Below are 14,180 nucleotides of genomic sequence, written 5' to 3' on the forward strand. Positions count from 1 at the left end.
AAGGAAGTGCCTCCTTATTGTGCACAAAATAATGATTCCTCCACCTGACAGCTGGGACCCACCGGAAGGGCCTCTGTATTTCATGAAAAAAATGTCCCCCCCGCTGATAGGTCGGACCCACCAGCTATATCTTCGCACGCAAGGAAGTGGCCCTTATTACGCACAAAAAATGAATACCCCATGCTAGCTGGGACCCACCATAGTGGGAGGCTGACTTGTGGGCCTACTAAGTTAACCGGGATGGAGGGCTTTCTCAACTTAATCAATATGAACGATTCTACACTGGTGCACGTCAGTCCTAAACAAACGGGTTTTAACCCCTTTCCGCGACGACATTTGGAACCGTTGCCAAGTGAGTGTGGGCGATAGGGGGGTCCTTCCCACACGACCCAGAAACAGTCAGGGATATGCCCTCCTGGCACGCACGCTCGACAAAATGAGAACGTGTGCGACCGATGAGCGCTCAAATACGGAAATACGTATAGTAGAGCTAAAAAATACAATTATACGCGAAATTGCTTCCGGTCGCAAGTACATCCCACATAGTCAGTCCCCGCTAAATGTTTCCGTTCGTATGTACATCCTACACAGTCACTCCAAGGAAAACATTTCCGTTCACAGGTACGTCACACACAAATTTCCCGTTAAATCGTTTGTGTTATTGAATGTATCACACACGGTCCGTAGAAGAAACATTGTGGCAAAGCCTGTCCATCACACACAGTTTTTATGTGGTAAACGTTTGCGCAAGGTGGCCTAACACAAACAATTTTCAAGAGAAAGTTGTGTGTGATTGTTCATTGATCCAACACAGTTTATTCCTAGAAACTGTGTGCGTTGCCTGAGGTCATCGCCCACGGTATTTTTTCAACAACCGTTTGGAATAGCAAAACCCAATTAGCAAGCTAATTCGCCATTAGCAGGCTGATTATCCAATTATTCATAATCCATTTATTAATCTAATTGACATTTCATATTAAGCACACAATATATTTCATTTCCATATTAAGGAAGCAAAATTTCATAATTGAAATACATCAGAGTACAACATGATATAGCTTCAACACTCATCTACCCCATTACACAACTGCACCAGCATCAAGTTCCACATGTAACATGTAGAACCTTTCGAAATTAGCATCATAGACGGTATATAGACAGATGCATCTCATCTGGAAAGCTACTGAAGCAGAAGGTGAATATTGAGCCTTCATTCATGTTGAAGGTCTTTGCAACTTTAGGCCAGTGCTTGTGGATGATTGACCGTCCATCCTTCATCCTCTTCAGGAACACTTCAATATTGAACCGTGGGTGTTGTATGAATATGTGATAGCCTGGTTTTTGCCCTCTTTCATTTGTTTGAGTTTTCATTTGAATTTTTTTGAAACTTGGGGTTTTTGAATCTTTTCATTTGGACTTAAACACTTGGGCATCCTTGGCTTTCACCCAAGTGTTCTTTTCTCTCCCAAACCATCATTTCACTTCTGATCCACCTCAAAATAACCTTTGGAATATTTTTCTTAAATGAAAAATATTCAATTTCTCTCTAAAACCCTAAGCCAAACCTGTTTGCTCCAAAGCAACCCTAATTTTTATGGCTCAGAAAATTCTGAGATAATTCAAAAATATTCTAGAGACCCTAGGGCACCTCCCTGAGCAAAAATATTTCATCACTTTTTGGGATATTTTTGCTACAGAAAATCTTTTCTGTTCTGGACAGAAATGGTGGTTTCTACATCAACTACCATTTTACTTGCTCCATTTGACCTGATCTTTCTTGTGCTTATTTACCTTAGTAACTCTAAGCTAGCCTCCAAAGCACAGCTTCAAACTCCCAGCCATTTGACCACAGTAACACCTCAAAGTTACTGTCCAGAAACTTACCAGACTTGTAAAACTTTCTCTACTGCACCTGGATCCAAACCCAACCTTGGTAAACTTCAAAACCACCGCGAACAACATGCCAGACATGGTTTTTGGACGAAGGCCGGCCTGTGGAGGGAGTTCACGCGGTGACCACACGTGTCCATGATGCCAGGCATGCGTGTTGACGCGCTCTGGGAGCCGCCGAGCGCCCTGTTCACGCGTGCTCGCTTCCCCCACCTGCCAAACCTAGCCAAAGCTTGCCACCATCATCGTCTCGACACCATTAACTCCACCCTGGCACTCACCGACGCCGGAGCTCGCCGCAGCAAGCAAGGGCAAGGTCCGGCCAGCCCAATAGTGCGTGCGCACTGTGCTCGTCGTCACCCCCCTCGACTCTGTGCTCGTCTCCGCTCGCCCACAGTGGCCGCGTGACCTCCGTCGCCTTCTCCCCCTCTCACTGACGCCGCTCGTCGCCGGGCGCCGTGGACAGGTGCCCAACGGCGGAGCCCGAAGCACCCTCGCCGATCGCCAATATATAGAGCCCCTCCCTACCATCTCCGAGCATCCTCCAGCACTCACACACACTCCGGGGTAGAGTAGGAAGCCGTAGCCCGGCCGGGCAGGCCTCGGGCCGCCGTCCCCGAGCTCGATCTCGCTGGCAATCCCCTCTGGTCGCCGCGGTAGCTCCAGCCCCTCCCAGGCCTGGGCGACCTCTCCAGGGCCTCCGCCTCTCTTCGGTGAGGGCGTCTCGCCTGCGTGGAGCCCCTGGAACGGCCTCTGCTCGCCATCTTCCCCAACTCCGACGACCTCCCCGTTCTGCCTCCGCCCGTGAGCAAGTTTCTGACGCCGTCCGACCACCCATAGCAACGCTACGGGTACGGGCAGGTGCGCCTCGACCTCCTCTTGCCATCCCTCCCTCTCGTTTTGGCCAAAGAGCCCTCGTCGCCGGCGAGAGCTCTGGTGAAGCCGCGGCCGTCTCTGTTTCTCTCTCCCTCTTCCCCCACCTGACTACTGGGGCCCGCTTGTCAGCATCTCTGTACATGCGCGAAGCGGTACAAGTGGTGGCGCCCCTGGGCTTTTACGCCTTCGACGTCACCCCCCAGTCTTTTTCTTTTTATTCAAATTCAATTGAATTTACAGAACACTTCAAACAGTTATAACTTTTTAACCATAAGTCCAAATGAATTGATTCTTTTTGCATTGTGTTCTTTGAAAGAAAATCTAACAGCTCACCAAAGATGAGGTTTTTCTGAGCTGTTTAGAATTTCTGGTGAATTTCATAAGTGTTCTTCATATTTTCCTTGTGTGTTTAAAATTATTTTCAGAAGGTGAGGCTTGTCTTGAGGATCACCAGGAGGCTTGTGAACCTCACCTGCTCTAAGGCAAGCCACAGCAACATTTTTACGATGCCATTTCAATATTTGTGATTTTCTTACTTGGATGAAATAATTAATCCATGCACCTAAATAATTATTGAGTTATTTGTATTCTGTTAAAGGTTGAATAGTTGTTATGCTTGATTTACAGAATAGTTGAAACTAGTTTAGTGGATAAAGCAAGTTAAGATTTATTTGAGGTGATATTAGAAATAATTTTGTTATGCATGATAGTTATCTTAACTATATTTTTGCCTTCCTAAAATTGATAAGAATTTGTTAGAAAATATTCTGTTAAATATTCTGTTAAATCATATTACTTGTTTTACAGAAAGTTTGAACTTAATTTATTGATAGAGAAAGTAAGAATTGTTGATAGTGAAATCTTTTGTTATGCATATGAAAAAGTTATCGGAATTGCTTTCTTGTGAAAGAAATCAATGAAACTTGTTGCAAAATATTTTGATTAAGTTGTGAGTCACCGGTAGAGTAACGTGAGTTGTTGACGGTTGTGCTTGGTGCATATATGACATCGGTTACTTTTATGATACATGTGTTATTTTGCATTTCATGGCATGCTATGACACCGGTCATTGTTAGTTTAAAGTTGAAACTGAAAATAACTCAACTTGAATACACCGTTGACTGTATCATGGTGCCGCTGAATCGAGTCTTTCAAGTGCAACCACATTTGCCTTTATGGGGGGCCTTGATTCGGTCCATTGACACGGCCTCTGGTCGGTGCCTCCATCTAGGGAAGGTTATGTCGTGTTTGCCCTGGCCCAGCAAGCAGACTTAACCATGTGTGCTCGTTGATAAGATTATGGTACCGATTTCCCCGAGTGGGAGTTTGACCACGACGGTGGTCAGGGTGTCTTTGGTAGACACGGGGCTACCCAGGACCAGCCCGTTGTCGATTTGGGTCGGAGTGGCCGGGAGAGTGATGTGGCAATGGAGGGGTTTCGTTGGAATGCCATTGGTCCACGCGAATGGGAGTGCGAGGCCATGGGTTCCGTGGTGTGGGTCCAGTGTGCTACCTCTGCAGAGTGTATAATCTATCGATAGCCGCGTCCACGGTTAAGGACACCTCATAGTAGGTCCCACCATGAGTCAACGAATGATAAAAATTGCACACTAAGGTGTAAACTTTGCATTGTCAAGGATGGCAGAAAGGCCATCGCGGAACTTGGGACCAGATATTCGTCGTGGTTGTGATCGCCGTAAGGATCACGAGTCCATTTGTTAAAGACCACATTGGTGGTGTGTTTTACCACGTTGGTGGTGTATCTTACCACATTGGTGGTGTGTTTTACCACATTGGTGGTGTTTGTGATCAGAGGATGATCACGGTTGGTAAGTTGTCCTCAGGGACGTTCGAGCATGATCACAGCATGTTGACATATAGTGTTGCATCTTTAATAATTGGCTAAATATCATGATATTGTTTGTCATTATGATTATGCTTGTTGTGAGCTTGCAAGTACATTCAATGTACTGACCTGGTGTGTCATGCCAGCTTTCAGGAAAGTCTCGTTGGAAAGGAGAGCTGTTCGAGTGTAGATCGTGTCCACGTCGGTGTCCCTGTGACATGGAGCTTCCGCTACGACGTTATTCCGCTGCCACGTAGTTGTTTGGATCGAGGCCCCTTTATGTTCACTAAATAATGTACATATTGTTCGGCCGCACCAAGTGTGCCGCTTGGCCTCGACAACTGTTGTAAATTGAACTCTGTTCCGCTAGTATCAATAAAGCGGTTGTTTTCTGTACCAATTTGTTGTGTGTTGCCAGAAGACATGGTCTCTGGGCTGGCAATGCAGGGTAAACCGGTCGCTCTGAGCCGGGGTGCCACAATGATTGGTATCAGAGCCGCACTGACTGTAGGCCACGCTAGACTACGACGTGTTAACTGGACACTCGGTGCGAGAAAAATTGAGTGTCGGTAGTAGTTATAGCTGGTTGTTGCATTCTAGTCATTAGATTATTATTGTTATGCTAACCTGTTAATGGTTGTGAGTGTAGATGGCTCCAGTGCTGTATCCGCGCCAGTTGTAGCTGATGCCGTACACGTCACCACACCTTCTCTGCAACGTGTGGCGTCGGATGTACCCTCACGGAGATGAACCCATCTACCGTGTGTACCGGAAGCATCTGGCAGACTCAGTGTATGAGTATCACGCAGTGGTTACTCTACGCCCCAGTTCCGATTCCAGCTCTTATAATCGCACTTCTCGGAGCGGTTACACCTCCACGGCTTCTCAGGCTGTCCGGTTTGCCACATTTGAGATCCTTGTCGAGCTTCATTATACCGAGGTTCAAATGGAGCACCACCCAGGTTTCTATTACTACCCATCTCTGCACGACAACGGTCGTGTCCGTTTTCCCCTCATTGACCCGGAGTCTGATAGTGTTGCTAGCCATCTTGCTCGTTATATCACTGGTAGCTATCTGATGATCCACGAGCTGGATCGAGAGCTGACTCGTGCTCGTACTGCTTTAGCCGCTACCTTGCTCACTACTAGATCCACCACTACTCCGTCCTCACTGGGATTTACCCCGTATGTCCCAGTTAGTTCTAGCTCTCCTCTTTCGCCGGATACTCCCCCGAGTAGCACAGGCGTCTCCGCCGTGAACCCTCTCAGTACTTCTGCCGAGTGGGTCTCACTTCTCGCTACCCCTGCAGCCCCGATGCTTCATCCTACCCCTGCCCCTGAGGGAGAGCCCTTGAGGCAGCGTCGTCGCGTTACCTTTAACCCGGAGGTTTCCTTAACCATGTTAGTTTGGGATCTGAGACCGCTTCAGGGGAGGACACCACAGCACCAGCAGAGCAGTAGTATCTTTGAGTATTCGCAGTCATCTTGATGGTGCACAGATGTAGTTGTATGAGTTATGATGCTTCATGTATGAGAGTAGTGGAACCAGCCTTGTAGTTTAATTCTCATGTATGAGTCTATGTATAATTATGTTGGGACTTTAATCGCCGTATTTTCTTCGCTCTTTTTGTCTTTTTCGAGAGTTGTTGCTAGCTTTTCCCCCAATTTTATTCTTGGATGTCTCTCATCTCGATTGCGTTGCCTTGGGAAAAAATACTCAATAGGATGATGCGGGGAGGCAGCAGTAGCAACGTTCGCGCAAGAACTCCTGTTCATTGTTCCGCACGACAGGCAGGATATTCTCCCGAGCCGAATGTTCAGCCACCACCTCCACCGCCTGATCCTCCATCCACAGAGCAAGTTTTGCGTATGTTTGAATAGAAAAGGAATAATGATCTGATTGAAATATTGAGAAGTGTGCAAGCTATGGTTGGACAGAATGGAAATCAGAATGGTCACCACTAAAAGCTGTCAGATTTTCAGAGGACCAATCCACCCAGTTTCAGTCAGGTTGTTGACCCATTGGATGCAGACGACTGGATGCGGACCATGGAGAAAAAGATTGAGATCGCCCGTACTGAAGGAAATGATAAAGTCCCATTTGCAACCCATTACCTTGAGGGCGCAGCTGCCATATGGTGGGAAAATACAAAAGCCATGTGGCCGATTGATGAGGAAGTCACCTGGGAAAAATTCAAGGATAAGTTCCACAAGTATCACATCCCTACTGGAGTTATGAAGGCCAAACAACGTGAATTTCTCGCGCTCGTCCAAGGAAATCAGTCTATGGCTGAGTATCTGCAAAAATTCAATCATTTTTCCCGTTACTCTCTGTATGACGTGGCCACTGAAGAAAGGAAGATTAACAGATTTCTTGGATGTTTAAATCCACAACTTCGGTGTGCTCTCAGTATGTTTGATTTCACTGATTTCCATACTCTGGTGGACAAAGCGTTCATTGCTGAACGGGATCACAAGCTTATATCGGATTATAGGTCTGCTAACAATGACAACAAGCGCAAGTTTGAGCCAAAGAAGGATGGACAACCTGTGCAAAATGCTCATACCTGGCAGCTAAATCAGGTGGAATACAGGCCAAATTGGCAGTAGAATGTTAATAGGACCACCACTCAAGTCAAGAATATTGTAACCAGTCCAACACATGAGGATTGCCAGCGCAATAATAATTGTTTCATTTGCGGGCAGGCCGGACATTATGCCAAACAGTGCCCCAAGAACAACAAGGTGAATGCCGTGGGCAGGCCACAAGTCAACTTTATGGAGTTAGGGCCAACTGGACACGTGAACCATATCTCCGCCGAGGAAGCCCAAGAGAAGCCAGAAGTCGTCATTGGTATGTTTTTTGTTAATGACATACCTACAGTAATTTTATTTGACTCTGGGGCTTCCCATTCTTTTATTTCTCAGAGTTTTGCCGCCCAAAACAATTTTCCTCGCACCATTTTGGGCAAAAATTTGCTGGTACAAACCCCGGGATCTATAATCAAGAGCAATCTAGTCTGCCGTGATCTGGAGATCAATATCGACGGGGTCCACTTTCCAACATCTCTGGTAATCATTGAGTCTTAACAGTTGGATATTATATTGGGGATGAATTGGCTAACCATGTACCAAGTCTGTATAAACTGCGCAACCCGACAAGTCAGTTTGACCGGTCTAAATGGGCAGCTCATCAAATTCTATGCTCGCAAGCATGTGCCCAAGCCAGAACTAGTTTGCACCACTATGGTTGAGTTGGAATTTATTCCTATGGTCAGTAATTACCCTGATGTGGTTCCAGAAGAACTGCCTGGCATGCCACCAGATCGAGAACTAGAGTTTGCCACAGATCTTGTGCCCGGAACCGCACCAATATACAAGAAGTATTACCGGATGCCCTCATCAGAATTAGTGGAACTAAAGAAACAACTTGACGAATTACTCCAGAAGGGTTATATTCGTCCCATCTCGTCATCATGGGGGTCACCTGCAATTTTCGTGGGCAAAAAGGATGGCAGTCTCCATATGTGCATAGATTACCGTCAGCTGAATGAGGTCACCATCAAAAATAAATACCCACTACCAAGGATTGATGACCTGTTTCATTAGCTCAGTGGGGCTGAAGTATTCTCAGAAATCGATTTACGGACCGGATATCATCAGCTCAAGATTAAAAAGGAAGATATTCCTAAGACCACATTCACTACACGATACGGTCTTTATGAATATACTGTAATGTTCTTTGGTCTCACCAATGCCCCTGCCTTCTTCATGCATATGATGAACAAAGTGTTCATGGACTTCCTCGAAAAATCTGTGGTAGTCTTTATCGAAGATATCCTCGTTTACTCCAAGAGTGAAGAAGAGCATAAAGATCACTTCCGAGTAGTGCTACAATGGCTCCGAAACCATCAGTTATACGCCAAATTCAGTAAGTGCGAATTTTGGCTCAAGCAAGTCGGATTTCTCGGACATGTACTGTCCGCCGAAGGTATAGCCGTGGACCCGAGCAAAGTAAAGGATGTGCTCGATTGGGTACCACACACGACTGTCACACAGATCCAGAGTTTTCTCGGATTAGCTGGATACTATCGTCGTTTCATTGAAGGGTTTTCCAAAATTGCTAAACCGATGACGGAACTCCTCAAAAAGGATACAAAGTTTGAGTGGACAGAGGACTGTGAGAAGAGTTTTAATGAGCAAAAGACGCGTCTGACGACCGCACCGGTATTGACTCTTCCAGACATTTATCGCAGCTTTGATGTATACTGCGATGCCTCCAGACAAGGTATTGGTTGCGTACTGTTGCAAGACAGCAAGGTAGTAGCGTATGCCTCACGACAACTACGACCACACGAGGGAAATTATCCTACTCATGATTTGGAATTGGCTGCAGTGGTTCATGCATTAAAAATTTGGAGACACTATCTCATTGGAAAAAGGTGCCAAATTTTTACTGACCACAAAAGCCTCAAATACATCTTCACTCAGCCAGATTTAAATCTCCATCAGCGAAGATGGTTAGAATTGGTCAAGGATTATGACCTTGGAATAAATTACCATCCAGGCAAGGCCAACGTCGTTGCCGATGCGCTCAGTCGAAAGCCCGTCAGCTTAAATGTCATGTTAAAATCATTGCCTACCGAACTTCAGGAGGAGATCGCTCGGCTCAACTTGGTCATCATGGATGCTGGCCTCACTAATATTTTGGAAGTTACCCCCACACTCGAGATGGATATCCGCAAGGCCCGGCCAGAAGACGTAGAGCTACAAAAACATGCAAAGCAATCCCCAGATTTATTCAAGGACAACTTCGGTACCCTCCGATTCCGTGGACGAACTGTGTATCAGATCAACCGGACTTGAAGAAGAAAATCTTGTCAGAAGCACACGAATCCTCGTATTCCATTCATCCGGGAGGTACGAAAATGTATGAAGACCTTAATCGGATATTCTGGTGGGATGGGATGAAGAAAGACATTGCATATTTTGTAGCCTGTTGCGACATATGCAACAAGGTGAAAGCAGATCATCAGAAGCCAGCTGGACTTCTCCAACCATTGTCAGTTTCACAGTGGAAATGGGATGATGTTTGCATGGATTTCATCACCAGGTTGCCTAGTACTCAACGAGGCAAAGACGCCATCTGGGTTATAGTGGACACCCTCACCAAGGTTGCTCACTTCATCCCGATCAGCACCAGATACAGAGCAGACGAACTTGCACAACTGTATGTATCCTGAATCGTCAGTCTGCATGGAGTACCCCGAACCATCACTTTCGACCGAGGATCTTTGTTTACCTCCGCTTTCTGGTCCCGTCTTCATCAAGCCTTGGGGACATCACTTAAATATAGTACTGCTTATCACCCTCAGATGGACGGTCAGACAGAGCGAGTAAATCAAATACTCGAAGATATGTTGCAAGCCTGTGTACTAGCCAACGGGGCAAAATGGGAAGAATGTTTGCCATACGCTGAGTTCTCATATAACAACAGCTTCCAGACCAGTCTAAAGATGTCGCCATATGAAGCTCTATATGGTCGTAAGTGCCGCACTCCTCTAAATTGGTCTCAAGCTGGAGATAGCCATATCTTCGGAACCGATCTCATGATGGAAGCTGAGAGACAAGTCCGGGAAATCAAAGACCGACTGCAACTGGCCAAATCCCGTCAGAAGAGTTATTATGACGCAAAGCACTGGCAGGTCAGTTTTGAGCCCAGAGAACATGTGTACCTCCGAGTCACTCCTATGAAAGGAGTTAAGCGATTTCAGACTCGTGGAAAGCTGGCACCTAGATTCATTAGTCCATTCCCAATTATGTCTCGAGTGGGTACGGTCGCATACCAACTAGAACTACCCACGGAGTTGTCGGATATACACAATGTGTTCCATGTTTCGCAATTGAGACGATGCATATCCCCGCCTGAGAAAAGGACTGCAATGACTGAGATATAATTGGCAGAAGATTTAACTTATGAAGAAAGACCGTTCAAAATTTTGGATCAAATGGAAAGGGTCACTCGCAGCAAAACCAGAAAATTTTACAAGGTTCAGTGGGAGCATCACACAGACTCAGAAGCAACTTGGGAGCAGGAAGAATTCCTTAAGGGTCAGTATCCAGAGTGGTTTTCCCAAGCAACCGAATCTCGAGGACGAGATTCATTCTAAGTGGGGGAGGTTTGTGACAGCCTTGTTTTTGCCCTCTTTCATTTGTTTGAGTTTTCATTTGAATTTTTTTGAAACTTGGGGTTTTTGTATCTTTTCATTTGGACATAAACACTTGGGCATCCTTGGCTTTCACCCAAGTGTTCTTTTCTCTGCCAAACCATCATTTCACTTCTGATCCACCTCAAAATAACCTTTGGAATATTTTTCTTAAATGAAAAATATTCAATTTCTCTCTAAAACCCTAAGACAAACCTGTTTGCTCCAAAGCAACCCTAATTTTTATGGATCAGAAAATTCTGAGATAATTCACAAATATTCTAGAGAACCTAGGGCACCTCCCCGAGCAAAAATATTTCATCACTTTTTGGGATATTTTTGCTACAAAAAATCTTTTCTGTTCTGGACAGAAATGGTGGTTTCTACAGCAATTACCATTTTACTTGCTCCATTTGAACTAATATTTCTTGTGCTTATTTACCTTAGTAACTCTAAGCTAGCCTCCAAAGCACAGCTTCAAACTCCCAGCCATTTGACCATAGTAACACCTCAAAGTTACTGTCTAGAAACTTATCAGACTTGTAAAACTTTCTCTACTGCACCTGGATCCAAACCCAACCTTGGTAAACTTCAAAACCACTGCGAACAACATGCCAGACATGGTTTTTGGATGAAGGCCGGCCTGTGGAGGGAGTTCACGTGGTGACCACGCATGTCCACGATGCCAGGCATGCGTGTCGACGTGCTCTGGGAGCCGCCGAGCGCTCAGTTCGCGCGTGCTCGCTTCCCCCACCTGCCAAACCTAGCCAAAGCTCGCCACCATCATCGTCTTGATACCATTAACTCCACCCTGGCACTCGCCGACGCCGGAGCTCGCCGCAGCAAGCACGGGCAAGGTCCGGCCAGCCCAACAGTGCGTGTGCACCGTGCTCGTCGTCACCCCACTCGACCATGTGCTCGTCTCCGTTCGCCCACAGTGGCCGCGTGACCTCCGGCGCCTTCTCCCCCTCTCACTGATGCCGCTCGTCGCCGGGCGCCGTGGACATGTGTCCACCGGCGGAGCCCGAAGCACCCTCGCCGCTCGCCTATATATAGAGCCCCTCCCCACCCTCTCTGAGCATCCTCCAGCACTCACACACACTCCAGGTTAGAGTAGGAAGCCGTAGCCCGGCCGGGCAGGCCTCGGGCCGCCATCCCCGAGCTCGAGCTCGCCGGCGATCCCCTCTGGTCGCCGCGGCAGCTCCAGCCCCTCCCAGGCCTGGGCGACCTCTCCAGGGCCTCCGCCTCTCTCCGGTGAGGCCGTCTCGCCCGCTTGGAGCCCCTGGAACGGCCTCTGCTTGCCGTCTTCCCCAACTCTGACGACCTCCCCGTTCTGCCTCCGCCCGCGAGCAAGTTTCCGACACCGTCCGACCACCCCTAGCTACGCTATGGGTATGGGCAGGTGCGCCTCGACCTCCTCTTGCCATCCCTCCCTGTCGTTTTGGCCAAAGAGCCCTTGTCGTCGGCGAGAGCTCCGGCGAAGCCGTGGCCGTCTCTGTTTCTCTCTCCCTCTTCCCCCACCTGACTAGGGGGCCCGCTAGTCAGCCTCTCTGTACACGCGCGAAGCGGTACGAGTGGTGGCGCCCCTGGGCTTTTACGCCTTCGACGTCACCCCCAGTCTTTTTCTTTTTATTCAAATTCATTTGAATTTACAGAACACTTCAAACAGTTATAACTTTTTAACCAGAAGTCCAAATGAATTGATTCTTTTTGCATTGTGTTCTTTGAAAGAAAATCTAACAACTCACCAAAGATGAGGTTTTTCTGAGCTGTTTAGAATTTCTGGTCAATTTCAGAAGTGTTCTTGATACTTTCCTTCTGTGTTTAAAATTATTTTCAGAAGGTGAGGCTTGTCTTGAGGATCACCAGGAGGCTTGTGAACCTCACCTGCTCTAAGGCAAGCCACATCAATATTTTTACGATGCCATTTCAATATTTGTGATTTTCTTACTTGGATGAAATAATTAATCCATGCACCTAAATAATTATTGAGTTATTTGTATTCTGTTAAAGGTTCAATAGTTGTTATGCTTGATTTACAGAATAGTTGAAACTAGTTTAGTGGATAAAGTAAGTTAAGATTTATTTGAGGTGATATTAGAAATAATTTTGTTATGCATGATAGTTATCTTAACTATATTTTGCCTTCCTAAAATTGATAAGAATTTGTTAGAAAATATTCTGTTAAATATTCTGTTAAATCATATTACTTGTTTTACAGAAAGTTTGAACTTAATTTAGTGATAGAGAAAGTAAGAATTGTTGATAGTGAAATCTTTTGTTATGCATATGAAAAAGCTATCGGAATTGCTTTCTTGTGAAAGAAATCAATGAAAATTGTTGCAAAAATATTTTGATTAAGTTGTGAGTCATCGGTAGAGTAACATGAGTTGTTGACGGTTGTGCTTGGTGCATATATGACATCGGTTATTTTTATGATACATGTGTTATTTTGCATTTCATGGCATGCTATGACACCGGTCATTGTAGTTTAAAGTTGAAACTGAAAATAACTCAACTTGAATACACCGTTGACTGTATCATGGTGCCGCTGAATCGAGTATTTCCAATGCAACCACATTTGCCTTTATGGGGGGCCTTGATTCGGTCCATTCACATGGCCTCTGGTCGGTGCCTCCATCTAGGGAAGGTTATGTCGTGTTTTCCCTGGCCCAGCAAGAAGACTTAACCTTGTGTGCTCGTTGATAAGATTATGGTACCGATTTCCCCGAGTGGGAGTTTGACCACGACGGTGGTCGGGGTGTCTTTGGTAGACACGGGGCCACCCAGGACCAGCCCGTTGTGGATTTGGGTCGTAGTGGCCGGGAGAGTGATGTGGCAATGGAGGGGTTTCGTCGGAATGCCATTGGTCCACCCGAATGGGAGTGCGAGGCCATGGGTTCCATGGTGTGGGTCCAGTGTGCTACCTCTGCAGAGTGTATAATCTATCGATAGCCGCGTCCACGGTTAAGGACACCTCATAGTAGGTCCCAGCATGAGTCAACGAATGATAAAAATTGCACACTAAGCTGTAAACTTTGCATTTTCAAGGATGGCAGAAAGGCCATCACGGAACTTGGGACCAGATATTCGTCGTGGTTGTGATCGCCGTAAGGATCACGAGTCAATTTATTAAAGACCACATTTGTGGTGTGTTTTACCACGTTGGTGGTGTATCTTACCACGTTCGTGGTGTGTTTTGCCACATTGGTGGTGTTTGTGATTAGAGGATGATCACGGTTGGTAAGTTGTCCTCAGGGACATTCGAGCATGATCACAACAAGTTGACATATAGTGTTGTATCTTTAATAATTGGCTAAATATCATGATATTGTTTGTCATTATGATTATGCTTGTTGTGA

The 14,180-nt window shown here is 46.2% G+C and overlaps 1 protein-coding gene across 1 annotated transcript; it reads left to right on the forward strand.

The window, feature by feature from the left end:
* The first annotated feature begins 6,661 nt into the window (after positions 1–6,661).
* Positions 6,662–9,855, forward strand: LOC147964650 (uncharacterized). The gene is made up of 4 exons (XM_087530086.1): positions 6,662–7,195; positions 7,319–7,466; positions 9,180–9,428; positions 9,608–9,855. Exons 1-4 carry the CDS (start codon positions 6,662–6,664, stop codon positions 9,853–9,855), a joined length of 1,179 nt encoding a protein of 392 aa, XP_087386212.1.
* The last annotated feature ends 4,325 nt before the right edge of the window (positions 9,856–14,180 follow it).

This window comes from Triticum urartu, chromosome 6A (genome assembly GCF_056163025.1).
Source record: "Triticum urartu cultivar PI428250 chromosome 6A, HENAU_Tu73, whole genome shotgun sequence".
In the NCBI taxonomy this organism is placed as follows: domain Eukaryota; kingdom Viridiplantae; phylum Streptophyta; class Magnoliopsida; order Poales; family Poaceae; genus Triticum; species Triticum urartu.